The sequence below is a fragment of the Myripristis murdjan genome, chromosome 9 (genome assembly GCF_902150065.1).
Source record: "Myripristis murdjan chromosome 9, fMyrMur1.1, whole genome shotgun sequence".
NCBI classification, from domain to species: Eukaryota; Metazoa; Chordata; class Actinopteri; order Holocentriformes; family Holocentridae; genus Myripristis; species Myripristis murdjan.
The window spans coordinates 21,865,617-21,892,531 of NC_043988.1; the positions used below are offsets into that span (position 1 = coordinate 21,865,617).

Genomic DNA, 26,915 nt, shown 5'->3' on the forward strand with positions numbered 1-26,915 from the left:
TGGTTTCAATGGGGACCAGGGATGTTCAAGAGACCTTGAAGGGCTTCCAAATTAAAGTAAAGTAAAATTAGTAATTATTTAATTCATTCAATACAAAAAGTATCCATCAGTTATAATTTTAGTATTATGTTTAAAGGAACACAATGTAATTTTTAGGTTTTAGTACCATCTAGTGGCTGTTGCTGGCCATGTCTGCACAGACTCATTTACAACCTTAACCGTATTTAATTTATAATAGTGATTAGAGCTTGTATTTTTACACCACAACACAACTTATGTTAGCACATAAAGTTGGAAATCTTCAAAAGAAGTGCAAGAGCTGCAACTAAGGCTTATTGTCACAACTATGGCCATATAATATCTTGGGGAGCCCGGACATGTAGGGCTCTAATGTGAGCACTAAGATTTTAAAATAAACAGGAAGCCAGTGAAGAGAGGTTAAAATAGGTGTAATGTGTAACCATCTCTTGGATTGCGGTATCAGCCTAAGAGCAGCATTTTGGACGGTTTGTAAACAGGCCAAGGAAGATTTATTAAACATACTTTCCATGTGTTGAGAGCTGCGGACTTATACTGGTTGAGCAGAAAAGCGCATGGTTTCATTCATGCTTCAGTTGAGGGTTGTGCATTTCCTGATCCGATGTGTGCGAGAGAGTGAGAGTAAGAGAGAGCGGGAGAGTGATAGAGAGAGGGAAAATGTATGCAGGTGTCATGACATGGGTATGAACATCAGCTTGCTAGTAGAGATAGCTTCCTTGTTCTCTTGCCCCTGCATGCTGTGTGTGTTTGTGTGTGTGTGTGTGTGTGTGTGAGAGAGAGAGAGAGAGAGAGAGAGAGAGAGAGAGAGAGAAATATTGTGCTTGCCTTGAAACCTTTGTAACCTTTTAACATGTTTTTGATGATTTACTGTGGTTGTCATTCAACAGGTTTGACATGGTGGCAAACATTATACTGTTCTAATGGGCTGGCCCCGCAGACTGCCAAGTAAATGACAACCTCAGTAAATCATCAAAAACATGTTAAACGGTAACAAGGTACAAGCACTTACTACTGGTTACTGCTCCTAGCCATGCATCTATGAGGAGCTTTTGCCCTGACACTATTTAGAAAGTTTCTCATCTCCATATTACTTTGACAAGCTTGCTGCTGAAAATGCTGTGTGCTTGTTAGCAATATGTCATTGTCTGTTTAAGAGAAAAATAACAACAACAAAATCAGGAATCCAAGACAATTAAAGCACTGGAAGCTCCCGTAAAGGTTACATGGCTGCACCAACATGCAGTTTACATAGCTGTCAGCCAACTGTTTTAACAGAGGCTGAATTTCATATTTGATTTAGTGCTACTTGAGCTCTGTATCCTTTCATGCTTTGCTATATGTGCATCATTAAAGATCTATTAAGTCACCATACACTGCACTCTACAAGCATTGGTTATTGCTCCCAGCCAGCCAGCTATAGGGGTTTTTTGCTCTGACATTACTTACAGCGTTTCTCATCTCCATCTTATTTCGTCTAGCTCATTGTTGAAGATGCTGCTTGCTTGTTAGCAATATGTCACTGTCTGGTTAACAAGTGCTATCCTTTTGCTGAAATTAACCATGCCGGAAAATTGTCACCTGCTTAGTTACAGATCAAGTCTTGGTTTTCTGACACCTTCCTTATGGAGAAATGCATTACTAATTAAAAATACTCAACTATATGCAATGTCATTACTCGAGCACCTGTGCTCTTTGTCATGTCATGTAAGGCAATAGTCCAATACCCCAGTTCTTGCCTTCCTTCATTGGCTTCCTATCCGTATTAGATCAGATTTTGAGGTGCTTCTGTTCATTTATAAAACCTTGAATGGGCTTGCCCCATCATATCTTTCAGATCTCCTTGAACCTTATATTCCTTCTTGAGCTCTCTGCTCTCAAAATGCAGGGCTCCTATGCCTACCAAACGTTAACAAAAAGTCAGCAGGTGGCCGGGCCTTTCCTATCGTGCCCCGCTCTTAAGGAATAACCTCAGACAATCAGAATCTGTTGATTTCTTTAAATCTAAACTCAAAACTCATCTCTTCACCTTATTAACTTACAGTTAGACAATTAGTGGTACAGCGGGCTGTCTCGATGAAGTAACCCAAGAACTCACCTGCTGACGTGATTATAGATTATTGAAATCCAAATATCTATTATCTTGTTATCACGTATGACTAACACCCCCTTTGTCTCTCTCCCGTGTGTGTGAATAGTTTGCTGTGAGTCTCCCCTGTGTGCCAGTGTAGTCTATCCTCCATCCAGGTCTCCATAGTGATGGTGGTTGTGTGGCTCCCTGGTTGCAGCCTGGCATGCTTCTTTCCCATTTTTTATCTTTTCTTCATCTGTTACTTTCTTGTTCTCTCTCCTGTGTGTGTGAATGGCTGATGTGAGTCTTCCTAGTGCTTGTTTAGTTGGTGTTGGTGGTTGTGTGGCTCAGGTCCCAGGCTGCTCCAGTACATGTAGCTCTGCTCGGCATCCTCGTCGCACTCATGATAAACCAACCGTTGACCATTACTTCTATTATATTATAATTTTGTTATACTGACTCTGTGTTAGCATTATGTTATCTGTGTTCTGTTTCTGTGCTTACAACCTCAATTGCATGTCTGATAGAGGAGATAGAGGAGGTGCTCAGTGGGAAAATGAAATACAGTGGTAACATTAGTAACGTTTTTATATTATTGGGCACAGAGAAATATTACTGGGGCACGTGCACTAGTGAATGAGGTCTAACAATGCCTCTGCTTCCAGTATGTTTATATTATTTAGATATTTCTCTGCCATGTAAAAAAACAACGTCACAGTGTGCAATAGGGAGAGCATTCAAGCTCAATGCATAGGCACATTATCACACTGAATCCAATTCCAAAGTCAACATTATAAGTACATACAAAGAAAGCATGATTCATGGAGGTTACAGTAAACCTACATTGCCCTCATGAGGCCAAGATGTACAGTTATTTTTGAGAATCATATCATAGGTGGAAATTACAAGCTGATTTTGTTAACTTTATCAGTATATGAATGAAACATTTTGAGATATTTGAGAAATGTCAAAGATTGTTGTATGTCTATTGACTGAATGATTGCATTTGCTTCTTATACCTGTCTGCTGCACTTGAGTACTGACTAAGCAGATTTTCTGGTTCTGTGCTGTCATGTCTCTCTCTCTGTATGCATATACATTTTTAAGTATTCTGGTGCAAATTTCTTAAATATATGAAAACCAGGATGGTATAATTGGCCATGCCAAAACTTAAACACAGCAAATGATCCAAAATACCTAAATCTTAACCTAAAAAAACTAATGGGCATTGTGTCTACATGTGTCTATGCTCTGTTCACTGCCATGAAGGCCCAAAGTCTTGCGCATCATCATGAGAGGTGGAATAGTGCAAGACAGAGGGAGACATACATGTCTTTTTCCCTCACATGCATGGTTTGTTAGTATGAATGTTTTTCAAAAGACCGCATTTCATGCAAATTCCATTGCTTTGTGTTGTAGAGAGGATGCTGCCATTATGAGACTATGAAAACTTTAGCTCCATACACTCTAGAAGAAGATCATCCCTCTTACTGTTTTCTTCAGCAGAATAATTTCACATTGTGAAGGAAGAAAATCCACTTTTTCTGGTGGAACTCCCTTGACCACCTCCAACTACAAAAGTGTAAGAACATCCACCAAGCATTCCTGAAAGCATCTGCCTTGTTTGGCTCCACATAACTTTGTGAATTTGAATGTCATCAAATTTTATATTCAGAACAAAGCTGATAGATGAACATGTAAATGACCATGTAAGAGTGAACATAAGAAAAAGCCTACTTCAGCATACACCTCTGTCATGGACTCCATGCAGTGACAGTCATCTTACTGTCTGTGAGAATGACTAAATGCACTTATTACACATATGGACTGTAAAATGATGATGAGCTTCTGGAAATCCACCACACTAGAAATGTTAAAGTATTATACATGCCACCTTTGATGTGGCACTGATTTACTGTTAAAATGTTACACATAAAAAATTCAGAGTTTCCAACATGGCATTCACCAACATCAACATGATCAACATTTTTAAGTCTTGTGGTGGCCGACCACCTCACTAAGCCTCTTTCCTTTAATTTGTCACTCGTCTTATAGCTACTTGTCAGTGTACAAGTGTGACACCTAGACTAATTATCAATTTATTACTCAACACAAACCAAAAATATCATTTCATGTCAGGGAACCTGGGGCAAAATAAATTCAAATTGGTGTCCACGTCTTAATGAAAGTCAGGTGGTTGAGTTGTCTTTTTACTTGACTTTCCCTCAGTTTATTAACTGCATTCCAGCGATTTAAAATACAGCCCTAACTTAAGTTGTGATGTAAATTCCTGCAGTCCATGCATATCATGTGGTTAGGGTTACACAAGCTCGCCATGTTTGGTTCATGGATTTCCTTACATCATCGCAGAAGAGGAAGAGGAATATATTTTCGCGTGAGGTATTGGACATCAAGACAGTTCACCCTCTGCTCTATCCACAGACCGTAAAAACGATTTACAGCCCGCTCGATCACCGACTGAAGAAAATACTATTAAAGATTATCCACTAATAATGGTTTTCTGATGCAGCCGGCCACTTTAAAACATCCATGTTTCGATTAAATAACACGTTTTGCAGGAAATCAATGTGAATCCCACCGCTAAACGTGGTACATATTACCTAACAAAAGTTATGCGAAAACGGAAGTACACGGAGATGAAATTTTAATTCATCCAGATACTTCCTGGATTCCTTGAAGGTTTCCGTTATCCCATTGGCTAGCGGTCACCCAGCTCCCGTCCTCTGGCCAATGAGCCGAGCCGGCACAGCATCCTCCGGGGCAGGGGGTCTTCGCGGGAAACAAGCTACAGTCGGGTCACAAGGCGTCCTTAGTTTTTTAACTGAACTCGACACAAAACATCCACGAAGACAACTGTTTTACCTTTCGGTTTGTTTTTAATGGCCGCGTGTTAAAAAGCAGAGCAGTGTCACTCTCAAATCTCTGCATTTCTCCGAGTGCATCCTCCCCGCTGCTATGCTAGCGCCCGACGCTAGTTAGGTTGTTAGACCGGCTAACATTTGCTTTGCTAAATGCGTCTGGAAAAAGAAATCGTTTAACAGCACGGAATAGAAAGAGAGGAGGGGCTAGCACTGTCACGTCAAAAACAAAATATATTGAAAATGAGTTTGTTCAATTTGGACCGTTTTCGGTATGAGAAGAAGGCAACGCCAACCTCAAACAAAGACCAGCAAAATGGGTCCGTAAGTCCGGAGTCTGAGAAAGAAAACAAGCCAGGTAATGATGGCGAATATCACAGCTAGCTAGCCTGATGAAGTGAACCAGATGTGTGTGTGTGTGTGTGTGTGTGAGGCATGCTAATGTTAGCTCTGGCTACTAGCCTCACTAGCCTGTGTGGGCTGCAGGTGTGATGATTCTCCGTGAAGCCACGAGTAGTTCAGTGTTGCTGTCATTCATTTAGAGCGACTTTTGTGTCTTTATGGCTGCTGCTAGTAGATTTGCCCACTGTTATCACCTCACTTCAGAATACACACTTGTCCAGTTCAGATAAACATAAATAATATGCTATCACTGTGTGTGTGTGTGTGTGTGTGTGTGTGTGTGTGTGCACGCGTGCGCCATGCTGTTTGAGTGCTATGACCTCAACTCCTACTTCTAAGACATAGTATTTAAAGAACACGGAGCACATAAACCTGATACACAACCAACATGTACATGAAGGCCTAATTGCACCGATATGTTAAGCAGTGTTTGTCATCACCACCCTCAAAACCACAAATGAGGGAAATAGTTTGCAAGACTGACGCTCCATTCCTCCAGTATACTTACACAAACTGCTGGAATCTATGCCAAGGAGCATTGCAGCTATTCTGGCGATTTCATGATGGCCCGACACCTTACTGAGACACTTAATGTTGTTGTTGTTTTTTTCTTTCCTTTAATTTGTCTTCTGTGAGTAGTTGCAAATAGAGCAGGGTGACATGGCCAAAAATGGCACCATGATAAAATAGATTAATTCAGTCAATATAAATGATTATTTCAATGTAGAGCCAATTATTATATTATTAAATTTAAAGGCTGCTTTTTTCTTCTGTAGTCTGAACAAGCCAGAATGATAATTAGCATTATGCTAATGTACTTTAGCCAGTGTGCAGTACCTGTGTGTGATGTGTGTGTGTGTGTGTCTCCAGGCATACAACCAGACCTTTCTCTCTTGCCACGCGATCTGTGTTTTTGTTTAATATATGTTTTATTGAACTTTTTTTTTTTATATTTATACTGGGGATTTTTTTTTTTTTTTTTTGGTGATAATTGGTGTTATCATTTTATTTCCCAGCTCTAGTTGCAAGAATTTCAAATGACCAAACCTGTCTAGATTAACTAATAATTTTCGAAATGCAAACCAGTTGCAATGTGTTAGATGTTCTTTAATTGTTCGTCTATTTTATGTATTGCACTTTTCAGCTCCAGCGACCCCTGTCAAAAGCCCAGTGAAGTCAGTGAAGTCCCAGCCCCGAGGAGTGGTTTTTGAAGATTTGGAAGAAGTCGTTTGCATCAGCGACTCAGAGGAGGAAGGAGTACACTGTGATGCAAGGGGCAAGACATCATCGTCCAAGAAATCCAAGTAAGTGTCAGCTAAAATGGCATTGTTATGTGTTGTTTGAAAGGAAATAATATGTAACATGTATTTCTGTGCAAATAGTTGCCTTGCAATGCCATGGGCGTTTTGCCAGTAAGGGTCTTGGGCCTTCTGCTGATTGGTTCCCAGATGATGAGAACAACACAATGCTTTCATTTATTTGACTTTGCATGGACCACAGGAATAAATTGCTGATTTTTGGTCATGATCACAATAGATTGAGAGCCACTGTCCTGTAGTGGGTTGTATAGAAATGCATGTGTCATCAAAAGAACACAAACCACTAAATCTTTGAGGCTGTCAGCATAAATGAGTTCAAGTGTCTTCCAGAAAAATAAAAGGTTAGTTTGCTCTTCTAGTTTAAATGTGATTAACTCACACTGTATGCCACATGAATTGTAGTGCCATGGCAATCATGAAACTATGTAATGATGATGACTCACCAGTAAATGTGCTTTAATTTTCTTTTTCACTAAGAGCAGTGAGAAGTGATTACATGGGATAGATAGATAGATAGATAGATAGATAGATCACAAAACTGAAAGTAGGCAATGTACAGATCATGAAGTCATACCTTCATACCTGGTTTTGTGGTGAGCGTTGCTAAACTTCAAATGGTTACCATCCTTGCAATAGAAAGACTGTATTTGAATCCAAAGAAAAAGCAAACCACAAAATATTACAGCTGATATCTGGATCCACCCAGTCTATTAACCTAACCTACTTCCTAACACAGGAAGTAACATGTAAGAGTAACATATAATCATTTATCCGGGGGGAAATGTAACTGTAGCCATTACTTGATTATGCAACATATTATAAGCACATCCACAAGTGCTTGAGTGCTGAAAACACTACGCAGATGATTGAGTGTTTCCCTAGCATAGCCATTAGTGAGTGGGCAGACCAGTGATGTGGCTGCCCACTAATCAGCCATTCCACTCAAAATGGGTGAAAACACATTTAGGCAGTAAAAGTTCATTTTACTTTAGCATAGAAATACAGGATTTTAGAGAATTATCTGTGCTTTTCTGTATGATGATGTGTGGTAGCGGTCTAATTGTTTATTATTTTGTCCACTATCATGTGACTTTGTCTTATGTTAAATTTATTGTGGTTAAAACACTGCTGGTCTGAATTTGGCATTATGGCATCCATTTTTCCCAGTTTGCATGCAAATTTGTTCTTATTTGAAAGTTGATATTGGAAGAGCCTGTTCAGGACATAATTTAATAAAAACAGTGTGAATTTAATTCAATTGTTAAATTAGCTTACTATGAACATTAATGGTTATTGCCAGTGTCAATCACTCATGTAAACATTTATGCTTCATAATGTAAAAGTTAAAGTAGTATATAAAGTGTAAGCTATGAACATGAGCCATGTAGCATGAGCCAGTTTGCCTTACTTTATTAGTTTTAAATTAATCTATAAAAAGAGCAAGGATGCCTTTGAAACCAGTGCTGGATGTGGCCGTCTCTAGCTTGTTTGGTTGTTATGGTTGCAGCTATGTGATAGCAATTTACAGACGTCCCCTCAAACAAATGTGCAAACACTGGTAGTTGAACATAATGTTCCTGAGCCTGGAGAAGCAGCGCAAAGTACTGCAAATCATTGTGTTATTTATTTAGTCACATCTGATCATTTGCTTTCTCTGTTTAGGTCAGGTTATCAGTTGATTTTGAAAGGCAAACCTACCTGATTATCAAGCTCTGATTTGATCGGTTGACATGGCTGACATTATTGATGATACTGAAATTAGTTTCTGCCCTAGTTATTGTAATTAAAGTATCTGAAACACTGTGCTTCACTGTGCTGCCTTGTGCTTGTGTGAATGTCCAAGGCCTTAATACAGAACCACAATGTTCAGCTTAAATCAGTCTGCACCATTGAAATTCAGGCTGCAATTCCATCTGCTTTGTCTGTCTTCAAGAAGTAAATCATCCAAAAATGTGGGGAAGGACGAGACCGAGGACAACAACGATGGAATGGAGAAAAAAATGACCAAACTACTGGAGATCTTTCCTCATTTGAAGACGGAGGAGCTACAGGAGGTCAGTATTGATAGAGCCCAGACTCTAAAACTTGTTCAGCACAGAACATAAGAGAGGTTTGTCTCACTGCATTAGTTTGATTTTAATAATATACACTGTTGATGTTTTTATTTGGACTTCACTAGAAATAAAATCTCGGATTAAAAAGTAGAATGTTATAAGTAATTGAACAGCTACTACAGGGTTTTGACAAGTTATAGTGTCTTATAGCCTACATCACTCAAATGGTGACTGCAACACTGACAAAGGCAGTGTTGGTTGGTTTAATAAGTAAATAGACCTTCATATTCCCAAGTATGCAAGTGAAGAAATTTCCTCTTTTCTATCCAGACAGAAGGAAATGGAAATAGACATTGAAACTCCATTAAGCTCTTCTGGAAGGCTTTTTCAAAGTAGACCAGTGTAGTAAATTTGACTGGTACAACACTTTTTTGCTGAATTTTATGCATATACAGCCTCACTTGTGTTTTATTTGCCCTAGCACTCGTTAGAACAAACAGTCTAATCAAGTGTATCTGTAGTTAACACTTCTCTGGACATGTGTTGACCTTATTCCATGGTGTATAAAAGTTTATTATAAGACATTCACCTCTGCTCCTTGGCCCGTTCCTGCTCTTTTTTCAGGTGATTGAGACCACATCTACATTGGAAGGAGCTATAGCTGTTTGCATCGTGAAGTACGGTAATAGAAAAGGTAAAGTTTGGCTGTAGTTTTCTTTGTGCACTGAATGCCATGCTGTGCTAAACACTGAGCTGGGACAGAGCGGTAATGCTTGTGATTTGTCATGTCAGCCCCAGACGCAGACAGGAAGAGAAAGCTTGATGCATCCAGCAGCTCCCAGGACAGTGAAGACATTAAGCCCACCAAGAAGAGGAAACACGAAGTGGTGAGATTGCTATTGTTATCATCATTTTTTATTAATTAAAACATAAAATGAAATAGATGCTGTAGTTATGACTATTACTATTTTTTGGCAGAGTAATTGCTAGTACATTTGCCTATTTAAGCAGCTAAAGCCATTACATCCACTTTCAAACATGCAGACATTGTAGAAATCCTGCTCTTCATACTCTGCATGCCACTATAATTTACTGCGGCTTTATTGCTCATGCTGTCAAAGATTTTCCCTCAAAAATCTCTTTCTTCTCATTTAAGTTGTCAAATACAAGTAATTATCTGACAACCACTGATGTGAGAAGGACAGATTAGTGCTGATGCACCAGTGAGCATAGAAGCATGATAGGCAACTATTATTGCAGCCACTATCCATTGATGATACATAATGATAATGGTGTTGAGCGTGATTAGGTTCACAACATACATGGCTTTTCTGAGTTTTCCTTTGACTACACAACACTGCTGTTAACTTTTTTTCTTGACTGTACATGAAAGGTGGAATTATCTGATGAAGATGACGAAGAGACAGAGCCAAGCTGGGAGAAGCAGGAAGCCATGGTCAGGAAGCTACAAAGAAAGTTCCCTGACCAGGACAAGGAGGTGAAGACGCACACAAACAGATAATTTTTGTCTTTGTGACTCATTCAGTATCCAAAGCTGGGAGTTTGGTAAGGTTTTATCAGTGTTTATTATTAGATTCTTTCATTTGCCCCTCTATTTATTTAATCTTAGTCTTTATGAAAGAGTCTGATCTACACATATATTCACACACACACACACACACACACCACTTTTATAGAGCCCTGAAAATACTTAATACTAAAAATTATCTGCCTGAATTTACTCATATCAGTAACCTCAAGTCTAAAATTTCTCTACCCTCCAAAACTGTACATTCATCACATAACTGAACACTGTGTGTGAGTGACTTTGAGGTTGTGATGTAATGTAACATGACTTGACATGATATGAGTTTGGGGGAAGCAAAGTGTGTTGAGATCATGTTTCACTGGCACGGGAGCAGTCTGCTTGTACATAAAGTAGAGTGACAGAGAACAAACCAGACTGTGGAAATGTAGTCGCATTTTTTTTTATCACCATTTTCTACGTTTTTTTTGTGATCAATTCTTTTTATTGTTTTTTTCCTTTAGTTAATAAACACAGAAAACAAACAAACAGAGATGTGGCAAACATTAATTAGACAAAAAAGTAGCAACAGTAAGACAGAAAAATAAGAAACGATAGTGTAGTAAAAAGATAACAACAGTAATATTACTAATAAAACATCAGTAATAATCAGTAACATTGAGTTATTGGAAAAAAAAGAAAAGAGATTAAATAAAACCACTTTCTAAGTTGATTGTGCTTGGTTCACTGCTGTTGGCTTCAGTAACCTGGAAAATACACGTTGCTCCTCAGCCTCACTAAAAACTCAAACTGCTGGCTATGGTTCTGCCTAACTGTTCCTCTAATCCTCTAGGAAAACGCCTAGTCTTGAAAAAATCTGGCAAGTTGACATTATCCTTTACTTAATGCTGGCAGTGTTCCATACTTTCATCCATAGACAAAAACAAAGCAGAAAAATAGTATATCGCAATAGTCTGAAGCCCCATTTAACGGCAGTAGAACCTATGAGACTGATAGCAGCTGTCACATTTCTGTGGTGATGGTTTACTATCAATCCAAAAGATTGTCCAGTCACTTTTCACTGTTGTGCAATCCAACAGGACTATTTGTTAGCCTTAAATTGTTGAGCCCAGGTCATTATTTAAAATGTTTCAATCGCAATTAAGCACATCATGGACATTAGTGGACAAATAAAATTCACACTTCAAGCACTTTTACCAGTGTGTGAAATTTGATTAAATATGTTCCATACATTTGACTCTTTTTAACTGATTCCTCATAATTTACAATATCTGCAAATATCCCTCCTTTTCTGGGTGTGATTATCTGATGAAACCACACTGAAATATTTTGATAGCAAATCAGAAGTTGTGCTTTGTGTTTTATTTGAAAAGGAAGTTTTGGTAAGGAATGGGTAACAAATAAGAGAATTTGGTAAGGCTTTTTTTGTTTGTTTGTTTGTTTTTGGTCCAGTGTGTTCTGGAAACTGTTCACCTCGAACCCTGCTGTTGTCTGTCTTGGCACAGGAGCTGCGGATGGTCCTGCAGGAGCATGAGTGGAAATATCAAGATGCTCTGGAAGTTTTAAAAATGTTTTCAGACCAAGGTTAGAACACTGTGGATTCTTTTATTACACATCATGTGATTTTGAACATCTACCTTATGCATGCCTACGTGCAGTTAATTTATGTGTCCTTAGATAATTTGACCTGTCACTTTAACCTTTAATTGAAATACCCACTGTCATTCTTTTGATGGTCTGACACAGAGGACATCAGCTCCAGTTCACCGGAGTCCAAGGAAACGAAATCGAGTAAATCAAAGAGCAAAGACAAGTCAAGCTGCGACCACATGGAGTCGAAGCACCACAAAGACCGTAGAAATTCGAAAGATGGAAGAGACTGTAAGGACTCCAAAGACGACAGAAATCTCAGACAAACAAAAAATGATATAATACATGTAAAGAACAGTGAAGACTTTTGGGACTCAGAAGAGAGCAAAACAAGTCACGATGCTTCCAACAAGTCAACAGGGTTCAGCAAAAGGTCTGCTTCACCGTCTTTATCGTCCTCCGTCAAGAAAAGATTTTCCTGTTCCTCTGTTGCCAGTATTGCTAAGAGACAAGCAGCGGAGAGAAAGAGGAAAGCACGTGACTCGAATGAACATGTCAGCTCTGAGGGGGAGAGCAATGATGAAGAGGAGACCTTTAACAGTGACTTTGATGACTCTGACAATGAACTGACCTCTGAGGGGGGGAATTCAGGTCTCAGAGGAGAGATACTCACATTCTTCCGGGAGTCATCACTTGACGAGCTGAAGCTGATAGCTGGGTGCTCTATTAAAAAGGCTCAAAAGATTGTTGAGCTGAGACCCTTTAATAACTGGGAGAGCCTGGTAAGAGAACGTGTCTGTACTTTTTACATCAAAGAGATAACAAACATCATATTGGTCCTGTCTCAAAGAAAACAGTTTGCTCAGGTTAACAATCGGGAAAGTTGTAAAAACGAAGTGCTGCAGTCAATCTCAGCCTGAAAACATCACACCAAACACCTGGGAAAAGACTTCATGACCTGTTTGATTTCATCCAGGCTCTATTTTCCCAGTGAGTACACCTAGACAAGGCATTCTTTAAAAAGTGGCAGACCTCCTCACATATTGACAAAATTACATCTTATGATCCCATTTTTTTTAAATCTGATTTTCATTTTCCAACTGTGTGTATGTATAACATCACACAGTTATCGTCACAGAGTCAGTATTCAGGGTATTGTGTAGTCAGAGCGCACTGTGATCATCACAGTATGCCTTGTTGTGGTAACTAGCTTGTGATGTGGCCCATGAAATATTTATATCTTTGTAACAGAAACGGTCATGCATGTGTTGCTTGCACATTGACGTGTGTTTGGTGTTGTGAGGAGTTCATAGAAACACCTGTGAAAACAATATCGACTCACATTGGAGCCAGTCATTAGGAAAATTTTTACTTCTCCTAGAGTATTGTGAGGCTTTAAACATCGGCAAAAACATGTCATGAAAACATGACATGGCTGAATGCCCACGCTCGCTTGCACATGTGTGAGGAAGGTGTGTATGCCCCTAGCAATACACCTGGCCACAGACCTGGAGATCATAGGTAGATAAAACAATTATCCCACGACAAACTGAGAAGTGAAAACAACAATTCAGAGACATGTTCCCTAGGTGACCCAAGGTCATGTTAGTATTGAAAATAACTGGCATGAATGGTGTGCAGAAAGTGTAACAACTACAGGCTTGTACATCTCATTTATCAGTGTAAAACCGAATTTAACTTGAGTCTTAGTGGATTCTGGTCATCTGTGACTGTCTGTGTTTCAGTTTCACATCCCCTTGTTTGCCAAACAGACAGATGATTATTGGTCATATAGCCATAAACAAGATCAGTTCATATTTGCCTTTTGGCCTGTCGTCAGCACTGGCTTGTATTTACTGATGATCAGCGCTTGCCGACCGAGGTAAATCCATGGAGAAAAGACTTGTGAAATCACACACTAAGCCCTATTAAAATTGCTGATTTTCCTTTGAGGCTAAAATTGAGAGCAGTGTAAGAAAATAACATTTTAATTTAGTTTATTGATCCTATGGCTGGAAAAAAAATACTAACCAAGCATCTGTAGCATCTGTTTTTTTTTTGTTTAGGTAATCGTTTTTGTCACGTTTAGTTGTATTTCTGAATTTTATTGCATTTGTCTTCTCTAAGAGAGGTCATTGCCTGTCAGAGCCTGAAGAGCCCTTCATCTTGATGCTGCCCACGCTGAATTTATCTGTTGTTTTCCATTTTCTCCCCAGTGAGAGGTCATCTATTAGGAAAAGTGTCTCTCAGTGAAATTACTGCTAGGCTGCACTCTTTTATAATGTTGTCAAAATATCATCCACATTGTATAGACTGTAACTGTGTTTCCCATTCCTCTCCAGGTGGAGGTCCTCCAAAAGGAGAATGGACTGTCAGAGGATCTACTGATGGGCTGTAAAGTCGTTCTCAAGGAGCGAACAGTCGTCTTGGGACTCATGTCCAAATGTGAAACTATTTCTTCTAAAATGGTCAAACAGGTCACTCAGGTCATGGAGAAGGGGCTAGGGGCCATCAAGCAGCCCAATGTACTCAACAGCCAGTGAGTAGTGCACACACACATACACACCCGACTGTTTTGTGTATAGCCCCAAAAATGGTGTAATAAGTCTCTCATACCATAGTCAACTAGTCCTTAAAATATTTGCAACACTTGGGCATCTAGAGCATTTTTTTCTCCTTATGCAATAAATCTGTGTTGATTGTGTTTTCAATTCCTGAAATAAAAATTCTTATTAGGTATTATTATTGAAAATTTTAGTGTAGTAGCAGTGATTAAAAATGCTGGTGTGTGTCAGCTCTGCACCTTACTCACAAAAATGCATATGTAGAACGATACAGATAGAATGAAACAAATATGAGCCTGAGTTTTTCCATAAAATACAAACAAAATCTTATCATGTTTTGCCCAAAGACAGCAAACAGAAATCAGAGCCCAGTTACCTGAGTTTAATGATGGGTGGGAGGTTGTATCATGTTTGTGGATCCTCAACAAATCCTCCACAGCAGAAACGGTTACAAATTATTTTAGGAGGCAGCAATAAAATGTGAAGTAGTGCTGAAGCAGGTATGAATAATGCTAGTATTCAAACATATTTTGTACCGCTTTGCAGTGTTCTGTGATCATTGTATCTTTTTTGATATTTCAAGCCTGAAAAAGACAAACAGCTTAGCTTGGAATGTAGCCTTGAGCACAGAGATGTCAGTCCAAATGTTTTGCCTCCTGAGTACAAGTTGAGTCAGCTTGGCCCTCAAGTCAGCCTCGAGCTTTTACAGGAAGCTCTGAAGTGATGTGTTGTTTTGAGTGCATGATTTCTTTATGAATACTTGCCATTTATTTGGCTTCTGGTCTTTTTTTTTCTTTCATGGGATGTAAAATTCACTGGACAGGAAAAGCATTATCAAACACGCTGACTGACATTTTGAAATACGTTGAACTTCTGCTTCCTTGATGTTTAAATATCAACAAGTGTAAATAATTGTTCCGGTAAGAACTGGATTGTTAGCCATGTGAGGATTGCCAGCTCCAGATTTTGGTCTCATTTTGTCATTTGTTGTCTGCCAGGTTCCAGCTGAAGCCCTATCAGCTGATTGGTCTGAATTGGCTGCTCCTTCTGCACCAGCACAAACTGAGCGGTATACTGGCTGACGAAATGGTAAGACAGCCAAGCCAAGTCTGACATGCACCAGGATTCATACAAACAAGATAGTCACATAAATGAGATATTAGCTTGTGGAAAACGTGTGAAATTAATTCAGTCACACTTACATTCACTTTTTTACTTTACTAACAATAATAATTTGTGCTCTCTCACCGCAAACACACATGCTCAAAGTCTAACCTGTGGCAGCTTGATGATTGATAGATTGATTGATTGATGTATTTTTGTATGTATTTAATATTCATTTATTTCGACACGTTACAACAACATACACGTATGCAGCTGCAGCTGTTGTTTATAGTCATAGCACTATGCTGATTTTCAACATCTGTCCACTGTATGCTTTTAGACACAAGAAAAGTAGAATAAAAAAGAAAAAAAAAACATTTAAAAGAGAGACACATCACCACCCACCAGAAGCAATAGTAATGTGTTAAATTTACCCACTTTGTTCATAGTTGTTTGTTAGGTGTAAGAACAATATTGCCTCTCACTTCTTTCATTATCACAAGTAACAAGTAAGCATGGAAAGAGTTATCTGTCCAACCCTAGGGAGAGAGATCTGTGAAACAGATGGACCATTAAATGAACTCACTTCCTTTTTCACCAAAAGCATCCTCACTAGTTACACGTGGCATAAGTTAACACTACACACTTCTCGTATATTTCTCATATGACTAAGTGTTGGTGTAAATAATGTGTGAAATATTTAACGCTGAATTCTTATCAGTTTACCAACAAATGACTCCTCACTTGTGACCCACCACTACACACATGCACACGTACTCTAACACAAAGACACAAATGTACATGAGTGTGTGTATATTATGTAGGTTGTCAGTATGAAAAAAAAGAAAGTGCACGTGAACAAACAAGCAGAAAGTGCAGAAAAGAAAGGGATAAAGTAAAGGGAGCAGATGGGTAGAGTTGTTGTTTTAGGCTCTGAAGAATGAAAGAAGCAAGAAAACAAAGTAAGATTTGTCTAGTTGAGCTAAGGCGTAATGTCAAATAATGTTATCGTTGAGGTGTCACTGACAAGTCCTGACAGGATTTTTACTGCTCCAACAAGCAGATGTTCAAATGATTTTTCTCTCCTCCATCTCACTTTTTGTCTGTCCATCTATACCCTTTCTTTCTTTTCTCTTCTCTCTCAGGGTTTGGGCAAAACTATCCAGGCCATAGCGTTTTTAGCCCAGCTCTACGAAGATGGAATAACAGGTCCTCACCTCATCACTGTGCCGTCCTCTACACTTGGTAATGGCCTCCATGATGCACACACTTTTGATCCTCAGCCCACTAGTACAAAAAAGATTCAAGTAAAAGGCTTCATAACACACTGTCCCTAACACAGTGACACATCTACACACCCGAAGACGTGAAATAGTGGCAATAACGAGTGCAGCACAATACTGGCAGGCAATTATGTTGCGATCACAGGTTTGGGATTCTTCAACAAGCAATAAACAATAAACAACCTAAAACATTTACAGTTTTACAGGCTCAAAATGACATATTTACAGTCATTTTGAGCCCCCACCACTGTTTTTATTTTTCAATTTAGAAAGTAAAGTGCTTCAGTTTCTATAAATGTGGAGCTTAATGCTGGAACAATTAATTGATGAATTGATAAATTGAGTGACCAAAAATGAATTGATTACAGTTTTGATAACCAAGCAGTCATTTCTTGAGCGATAAATACAAAGTATTTGCTGGTTACAGCTCCACAAATGTTGGTATGTACTACTATACTGTTTTTTTGTTTGTTTTTTCGTTTTTGTTTCCCTCTACAAAATAAGACCTTTGGGGTTATTTTGGCTACTGCTAAGCCCAAGAAAGCTATTTTAAATGTATTATTTGTCTTCAACTTGTGATGGGTGCTTCTCATTACTTTTACTTTTTTCATTACTTTTTCATAGTTGAAGGTATTGATCTATTTATCAAAAAAAAAAAAAAAAAAAAAAAAACTAGTGTGGAATTAACAACATTTAATATCTGTTGTCTAAGACTGTGGGCTGTTTATATAACTTACTGGAGCTAATATTTAAGATTAATCAAAACCTGGCTCACTGGCTGGAACCATAATTTTATTTGAAAACATCACCTGACATTTATTCATATTTGATTTGCTCTCTTGTCTTGCAGATAACTGGGTCAGGGAGCTCAAGCTCTGGTGCCCAAGCCTTGCGGTTCTTGTCTACTATGGTAAGACCCTTCTTTCATCTTTTCACATCAGTAATGACACACGTAGTCCTTTTCTTCCCTACGTGAGTTCTGAAAATGAGCAGGGAATGTCTGGTGTTCAGTGATCAAACACGCTCAGAAACATCTGAAATGGACCGTGTATGATGCTCCCGCTGTGCTTTGAAACACCTCTGCCTTACTCAGAGTTCAGTAAACCACCGTAGCTTTCTAATGAGCCTGGAATTGAAATTTTATGACCACTTTGAGCCAAAAGCAGAATTTGCTCTCGCTTGTTTATACAGGATCTGTGGAGGATCGCCGATACCTCAGACACGAAATCCTCAATCAAGAGGTAGAGTTTAATGTCATTGTGACCACGTAAGTAGACACACAAACAAATACACACAAATACATTCTCATGTTCACTCATATACAGCCACTATAGATCAGCCACTAATGAGCAGGCTCCATCACTTAAATAATCGTAGTGAAGGGGTAAAAAGATATGGTAGCTTTTCAGCGGTGGTGCTACTAATAACCTAAATCACACAGGCAGTCACGCACCATGGAGGGCTGTGAGTTCACTGTTTTTTTTATTCCAAATAAACACTGCACAAGGTGATTTCATCGACTAGTTCCTCCCTTTTCTGTGATAATTAGCGGGTGTGTTCTCTGGCATGAAAACCTGTGTAGTTGGGCCCTCCATGCTATTTAGATGTTATCTTTCTGTTGTCTCATTTTTATTGGTCTAGAGTGCAAGAGAAGCAGGGTGTTGGTCAGTTTGTGTTTAGTTCTGCTTTTGTTACATCATTAGTTATGTTTTGGATGCCTGTGTCCCACTTTATGCACAGTGGCTTTCTGCCATTTAGTTATTAGATTGTTTGATTTGAACCAACTGCCAAATGTACTGCCCTTGAAATTGTCTGCACCCCATTGCTGCCACCTTTGTGTTGTTTCCTATATTGTTGGATGGGTGCATGATAGGGAAAAAATAGTTAACTGGTCAGCTAAAATGTAAGCATTTTATACCAATTTATTTTATTACCTCAATTTGCAACTAACAGCATACTTCTGAAAATACACACTAACAACTTTATGTAATTGACAATATAACAAGACACCAAAAGGCCATCTTAGTTGTATGTATATAAATGTCATCAGTCTGCCTCTCTCGATACTGATAATTGAAACTATTATCTGTTAGTGCACTGTGGTTCTTAATCATCTGAAAGGTGTAACATGTAGCAAGAGAAGAACGTGTATGAGTGTTTGAACTTGTGTATGAGTTCGTTCATGATAGAGTCGTGCTTTTTTTTTGTAATGCTTCACAGGTACAACTTGGCCATTGGAAATGACAATGACCGTAGCCTTTTCCGGAAGCTTCGTCTGAAGTACGCCGTGTTTGATGAAGGTCACATGCTGAAGAACATGAGCTCTCTGCGTTACCGTCACCTTATGGCTATTAACGTTAGTGAACAGACATTTTCTGGTATTATCAAGTTGGTTACATCCACCCCATTTCTATGGTCCTTTCCTCTTTCTCACTCTCTTTCTCCACATTTTGAAATCTTTTTACTCCACCTCATTGGTATATTTATTATGGCTCTTCAAAACTGCCACAGTAGATTACACAGTTGAGCATTTCTCTTCTTTCCCTCTCTGTCTCTCTGTTTTCTCTCTGTCTCTCTGCCTCCAGGCACAGCATCGTTTGCTGCTGACAGGAACCCCCCTACAGAACAACCTCTTAGAGCTGATGTCCCTTTTAAACTTCATCATGCCTTCTATGTTCTCCAGTTCCACGTCACAAATCTCCAAAATGTTCTCCATGGTGAGTGTGTGTGTGTGTGTGTGTGTGTGTACATGGGCTGCGGTTGTGCTCACACCATTTATGTTTAGAGTGGTGTGATTCAATTATGGAGTGTTTATTCCTTTAGTTCAGTTCACTTGGACAGTTGAGAAGAGTAACATTAAACCTTGAGTGGCATAACGAAATAACCCCAAAAATTGCACTAATGGCTCAGTTTCATCTGTGCCATCTGACCAAAGTGTTTAATGGTGTCATGTTTTGTGCTAGAAATCCCACGAGGAGCAGAGCCGTTTTGAGAGGGACCGCATCGCTCAGGCCAAACTCATCATGAAACCCTTTATCCTCCGAAGGGTCAAGAACGAGGTGAGTTGACCTTGTGAATTGTGACCATGTCTGTCTCACAGTTTGAAACTGCATTGGATCTGCAATAAAGAATCAAAGAGCTTCAACAATAGTTAATGACAGTCTTAATTTGTATTACATGATTAATTTCAGTCATTGAATGGTCTGTCTTTTCCAGGTCCTCCAGCAGCTGCCAGCCAAGAAGGAGAAGGTCGAGTTCTGCTCAATGAGTGAGAAGCAGCAGGTTCTTTATGACACTCTCTTCAAGAAACTCAAAAGGTCTAACTCTGGAGAAAGTAAGACATCATTTATTGTACATCAACACATAATATAAGAAACAGAGATGTGTTTGTAGATATATGCAATATCCTTTCTCACATTTTGCCTCTGCAGAGCGTGAGCTGTGTAATGTGATGATGCATTTGAGGAAGATGGCGAACCACCCTCTGCTTCACAGGCAGTATTACACCACAGAAAAACTCAAAGCCATGAGCCAACTCATGCTCAAGGTTGGTGTTACTTCTCAACTAGCCTTCTCTTCATCTCTGTGTCCAACATTGTGCTGTGTCCACGCAACTTTAGAGAACCATGACTGTACACTGACAGTGTTAGAGTTGCTTCAAGAACCAAACTACCATAATCTACAGGTGCAGAGATGCCCTAACATGTTTATATGTATGTATGATTATCATAATATTTAAATGATAAGCTAGCTGCAATGATACTTACTTAAATATGTATACATAAATACTTTGTGTGTATATAGATTGATAGATGTAGATAGATATTGATGGATGGTTGGTTGGATGGATAGACAGATAGATTTCATGCAGTTTTAGCTGTTTGGCCACTTTGTCGAGTTTGATTCAATACAAAGTGAACTTCTGTGAACAACAGTTTTAAAGGTCACTGAATATGTCCTTTAAAAGTCCTGGAAAATTAGTGTAGGAGTCCTATGTTTGTTTGGTATATATTTACTCCCTCATCTTAATTAGTCTTTCCTCCTCTCTTCTTTTCTGCCCTCCTCAGGAGCCAAGTCACTTTGATGCGGACCCACATCTAATCCAAGAGGATATGGAGGTAATGACAGACTTTGAGCTGCACCGTCTTTGCCAGCAGTACTCCTCGGTCAGCTCCTACCAGCTCGAAAACGACCTACTGCTGGACTCTGGGAAGTTCCACCACCTCACAGAGCTGCTGACCTCACTTAAAAAAGAGGTAAACACAAAAAGAAAGAGTTGTCATGATTTTGGCGCCTAGGGAATACATGTAATCTGTTCAGAGTTTTCACTTAGGTCAGGAATGTGTTGGTCCATTACAACCATAATGGTACTTAAATGTCTGTTTCTCTCTGTATTGGTTTCTTCCTCTTCATCATTGATGTGTTGGTTTCGCCTGTAAAACATTTTTCTCTGTTCCTGTAGGGAGACAGAGTGGTGTTATTCAGTCAGTTTGCCATGATGCTGGACATTTTAGAGGTACTACTGAAACACCTCAAGCACCGCTACGTCAGACTGGATGGATCCACACCCATTGCTGACAGGTCAGTATTGTTTGAGATTTAATGCAGTTAAACCAGGTTCACTTATGAGCCAGTTCAGTCACAGTCATCAGGCCAGAATTGCATAGTAGAATTTTATAAATTAATCCTGCTAATTCAGGTCAGAATCATGTAGAACTATGTCACCTTAATTAAAGTGTTGTTAAATAGTCAAAATTTTCTAAAGCTGAATTCATTCTACAGTTAGCTGTAGCATGGGGTTCATGCCTGCTACCTGCATCAGACCAAGTGCATTTTCAAAAATCACCAAGTGACAGTGATAGTTTCATCTATTACATCATTATTAGTAGTACTAGTAGTAACAGAAGTAGTGTTTAGTGTCAGTGTTATTTGAGCTCTTTTTTAAGCATTTTCCCTTTATTACAGTAAACAGGCAAAATCACGGGTACAGTCCTTTTTAAGGTCTTTTAATCTTCATTTAACAGAATGTTGTGTGTAATCCTTGGAAACCGTTTGTGTCCTACAGGATTGGGCTGATTGATGAGTTCAACACAGACCCCGACATATTTGTGTTCCTGTTGTCAACGCGAGCTGGTGGATTGGGCATCAACCTCACCTCAGCTAATGTTGTCATTCTGCACGACATAGATTATAATCCCTACAACGACAAACAGGCTGAGGACAGATGTCACCGTGTAGGCCAGACCAAGTAAGAAAAATAACCTACACACCCAGGCCTGATCAATTTAGTCATAATCACATACAAAGTGCATCAAATGGATGTGAGGGTAGAATCAAAAACTATATGCCACTATATTAAGAACATGCAAATATACACCCATAAAACTTGAAACTTCTCAGTAGAGCATATGCCCGTTCCACATGTTGAATATTAAGTAAAAGTTAATCATGCCCTCTGCCGCACCCTACTTTGGACAGTCGGTATGAAAAGTTAGTCAGTTCTTTCGAGGCCCATGACCAACCATTCCACAAAATTTTGACAAACAGACAGAAGGAGGCAAAAAAATAACTCTAGTCCAATTTTGTTGGTGGAGGTAAATAAGAATAAATAGAGAAAAATGGTGAGGTGATGGTAGGGTATGAAGTAAAGATGGGTTGTGGTCCCTCAAAATCTTTTCTGAATGGTTTTATACCTCTCTTCCATTTCAACATTATAGAAAAAACTGATGTACTGATTTTTCCTCACTCTGCGTAGCCACTTTCACACATGAAAGCCACAAAATTGTCAAATTAAAGTTACCCATACAAGTGGCAGTTTCTGTTTTTCAGACATGGTTCTTCAATATTTAACCATAAGACTGTAATTGTAACACTATGGCAATACCGTTCTGTCATCATTTTCCCAGAACTTACCTGAAATGGTGTCCAACCTTTGCATCACAGACAGTGTAGCCATTTTGGACACTGAAAACCTCCCTTATTTCCATGCCTGTCCAATTTGACATTTTTGTCTGTCCTTTAGCAAAGCTTTTCAGCTGACCCCCCCCCCCCCCCCCCCCCCCCCCCCCCCCCCACCTGTGGGGTCTCTATTTTCATCGGCCTACGTCAGAGCATCCTGACATTATGTGTGGTTGTGCTGGCTCACACATATGAGTGTTAAGGAAAATTATTGTTAATGCTGTGAAATTGGTATAATTCAATGGCCAGCACCATTCATATGACCCTGTGCCAACAAACAGAACAGGCTGCATGTGTTAAAGGAACTTTAACGTGTGTTTGTTTGTGTGTTTGTTTGTGTGTGTGTGTGTGTGTGTGTGTGTGTGTGTGTGTGTGTGTGTGTGTGTGTGTGTGTGTCAGGACTGTGAAGGTGATTAAGCTGATCAGCAAGGACAGTATAGAGGACTGCATGCTGCAGCTGGGCCAGAGGAAACTCAAACTGGAGCAGGACATGACTGCAACTGATGGTGAGGAGACACAACACACACACACACACAAACACACACACACACACACACAGCAGTGGTCCAGCTGCATGTTCATTCTCTCCAACACAAATGCAGTAAGTTGACATTGACACCCGCACAAATACAAAAACATAATTTTACACTGTTTTGTACCGGCACATTCATACGTACTAGCATTGTTAATGTGTATTAATGAAGGCTGATGTAGAATGAACACATTGTTGATAAGTAAAAAGTCATAGCTGACATGTAACATCTATCAACCCTATGAAATTGTAGAAGCAAGAGACAAGTTGGCAGTTGCAGTTGAATTAGCAAAACACTGTATCTAATGTAAATCTGCTTTAATTTGCTCATCAAGATCTAAACGATGCGGCCAAAATAAATAAAATTTTAGGCCCAGTGGGGGACTTTTACGTGTTCTTGACACACCAGTAGTGCAAACTGATCAGGAAAGAGGACCAGCAGTTTCTAACCGTGCTCTGGTCTCCTTCCAGGCCTGTAAATAAATGTCCAGCACCCCATTCAACAATGGAAATAATTATATAAAACACATAAAACCCTACAGCGTAGCCAAAATGAATTATTAGTTTTCCTTCACCCCTAAACACAATCAATAATTCTTTGTTAAAGCATATCTGTCTATCTATCTATAGATATCTATCTATATATATGTATAGATATCTATCTATAGATATAGATATCTATAGATAGATAGATATTGGAAAAAAAAATGGAAAAATGTCAAATACATGGTAAAATTACATTTAACCAGCAGTTCTTCATTTTCAACACAGCAAAAGTATACTGTTATATACAGTAGAAAATCAAAAGGTTGCCTTGTAGTCTTTACAGCCGTTTGACTGTGGTAGTTGTTGGCATGGCGTATCTGTCGGTTTTCCAAATAGTCTACTACATGGCGCTTTATTTTTAATCTGAAAATTATTTAGTTAAGGTCCTCTGAAAACACTGTTTCTTCTCTAGGTGGTGAGGGGGACATACCTGAAGATATGGCATCTTTGCTCAAGGTTTCACTGGGACTGTGATACAGGCACATAAGCACACTGAACTTGAAACCGTACAAGTAAATATGTACACTAACATTTTTGAAATGGCATTCCTGTGATTTTGGGTGGACCTCAGTGTGCTGACTGAACACGCACTTTGTGTCTGTACTGAAAAACTGTTGACACCGCTGCATTTTGTTTGCCACAGACTAGAAGACTGAAACGTATTTTTATTAATGCATCTGTGAACTGATGTAAACCTGCTGCAAATACTTGAATGGTGTAATTCTTGGACTTAACCATTGTTGTGCTCAGATTCCTGTTAAAATATAAGCTGATTTTACACTTTAGGGACCCATGTTTTCAGTAATTGAGTAATGTCTCTGTATGAGACTCAATATAAAGAAAACTTGACATTACTTTTTTAATATTGACTAAAAAGATGCTTGTGAACCACATGCTGCTATAGAAAAACTTCTGATACTGAGAGGTTCTGATTTGACACCATGCAGCTATGCTTGAAACACCATTTTTACATGCACACAGTGACCCAGTTTCTCTTATTTTGATTTTGAGAATATTACAGATAGGCTAAACAAATTTTGTAGCTTTAAAAATTAACAACGCTGCAAATGTTAAGCCAGGGTCTGAAGTTGCGAGGTCTATGATAGACCAACTTAGGGGACATGGTGTGTAGATATCCAAACAACCATCCAGTAATACATCTAAGGCTGGAGTACTCCACGTCTTGGTATCAGAAGCATTCTGGTTTCCGTTTCTGTTGATGTTTGTGCATTTTGTGGAAAGATATTCAACTAGTAGTAGTAAAACAAATGGGAAAAATTTCCGTTTCGTTTTCTCTACACTGGAAAATCTGAAAAAAAAATTGTCTGTTGCCTTCCAGAGGCTAAAATGTCATCAGAGGTCATCACGGTTTCCAAGACTGTAACCGCAATACTAAGGACGTGACCTTTTAAGAAGTATCATAATTCCAAGTCCACATAACTCCTTGTCTTACAATGCAACGTTCCCTTAGTCACAAAGACCAAACTATTGATATGCTTGAGAAGGTGATCACTGGAGTGCTGACAGTCCTTCGTGGCATTGTAGTGCAAACCAGGCTAATGGGAAACCCTTGACGTGACATGGTAGTAGCTTTTGTCCTTAACCAAGGACTTATTCAAGATGGATCTTTAATTTACATTTTTATATCCTTCTCATAAATATCCCTCATGTTGACTGAACAGAATATTCCATATTATTGTATGGAAACTGACTTGCTTAGTCCAGAGTTAAAGGGTTAAATGTAGACTGTTAAACCTGCCTCATCTTATAGTAAATACATTCAGTTTACATTCAAAGTTTTTTTTTTTTTTTTTTTTTTTTCTTTATTGCCATGTCCTGCAGCGGTTATGGGTAACAGTACTTATGACGATTTTACTGCCCAATATTGATTTCCCCTCTCTAAAATCCTGGATCAGAGCATTTTATACCCATTTCCATCAAAAAGTGTTTCAACTTGTAATCTGACACTTAATATGGAATGTCTGGAATATCCCTCTGCTATTATAAAAGATGAACTTCAATCACTGTCAATGCAGCTGTCCATCAAAGGCAGGCTGCTTGACTTTTGACCCAGTGTTTTAAGAGTGTTATGAAATGGGGTGTGGTGGATCACTCAGAGGCGCAGATGTCACAGTTGTTATAGTGAGGAAAACTCTATTCCAGTACAAAAATATATATCATAGACTAATAGAATGTCTTTTAAATATATGATGCTTTTATGGATTCGTTTGCTGTTTCCATTCCTTGAAATATGATGACCCAAACCACCCATAGGGGAGAGCGAACGGAGTAAGCACCTGCTCTGTTAATGTACTGTACAAGTGGCTCGTGTGTTGTAAGTGTTCAACTGTGGCTGTTTAAGCTTTTATGAGATCATTTGTATGTTTTTGTATGTTACTGTTTGCATTGAATAATAAAACATTGTAATAGATATTTGTCTGGTCTGTATTTTATTAGCAGTAGGATCCACCAGTAAGACCCACTGCTCATTTCACAAACTCTGATTGTAAATAGTCAGTAGAAATGGGTACTCAGTGGCAAAAGTATTGGGGAAAGAAAAAAAAAACAATAAACAAGAATTCAAATTCATAAATAAAAGGATTTATTATATGTTGTGAAATGTGTAGTACTCCCTCATATTTTACAAAAATTGTTGCAATGTAAATTGTGGGGAAATGAGCCTAAAATCTTACATGGTGTGGTCCTTAAAGGATGGCCTTTTTGCTAGGTAATAAATAAAAAAGTAGCTAGAATGTTATTTTATTATGAAGTCCTGAACTGTGTCTAGTTCGATGCTTGATCATGCTTTGAGAGTAAACATCTCCATTACTTTGAAGGAGTTGGACATCTTAGCACTTTCCACTCCAAAATACACACACACACACACACACACAAATCAAACATTTAGATCTAGCAGTTGTGGAAACCATAGAGGATATTTGTCTTCTTCCTAAACGAAGCCATTACTGATTAGCATTACTGTTTTTTTGGAGCCTGATGTACCTCCTTTGTTTATTGAAATTTTGCGTCA

At 38.8% G+C, this 26,915-nt stretch overlaps 1 protein-coding gene across 3 annotated transcripts; it reads left to right on the forward strand.

The window, feature by feature from the left end:
* Nucleotides 1–4,876: 4,876 nt before the first annotated feature.
* smarcad1a (SNF2 related chromatin remodeling ATPase with DExD box 1a) lies at nt 4,877–26,315 on the forward strand. Of its 3 annotated transcripts, none has more exons than XM_030060632.1 (23): nt 4,877–5,344; nt 6,533–6,692; nt 8,641–8,761; nt 9,386–9,455; nt 9,554–9,648; nt 10,155–10,259; nt 11,813–11,891; nt 12,054–12,679; nt 14,240–14,436; nt 15,460–15,550; nt 16,711–16,810; nt 17,699–17,758; nt 18,040–18,115; nt 19,069–19,204; nt 19,434–19,565; nt 19,812–19,907; nt 20,065–20,182; nt 20,280–20,395; nt 20,916–21,104; nt 21,311–21,429; nt 21,914–22,096; nt 23,206–23,312; nt 24,297–26,315. In XM_030060632.1, the coding sequence occupies exons 1-23, from the start codon at nt 5,230–5,232 to the stop codon at nt 24,356–24,358; spliced, it is 3,153 nt and encodes a 1,050-aa protein (XP_029916492.1). In that variant the 5' UTR covers nt 4,877–5,229; the 3' UTR covers nt 24,359–26,315. The 3 variants fall into 3 exon arrangements, with proteins under 3 accessions (XP_029916492.1, XP_029916494.1, XP_029916493.1); XM_030060634.1 differs by having other exon boundaries at nt 9,554–9,645; nt 24,297–24,358; XM_030060633.1 differs by having other exon boundaries at nt 8,644–8,761; nt 24,297–24,358.
* Nucleotides 26,316–26,915: the final 600 nt, after the last annotated feature.

Coding starts and splice junctions, on each gene's coding strand:
- smarcad1a (XM_030060632.1), top strand. CDS start 5,230: ATGAGTTTGTTCAATTTGGACCGTTTTCGGTATGAGAAGAAGGCAACG. Junction 18,116..19,068: donor TTTAATGTCATTGTGACCAC/GTAAGTAGACAC, acceptor AATGCTTCACAG/GTACAACTTGGCCATTGGAA. Junction 20,396..20,915: donor TGAGCCAACTCATGCTCAAG/GTTGGTGTTACT, acceptor TGCCCTCCTCAG/GAGCCAAGTCACTTTGATGC.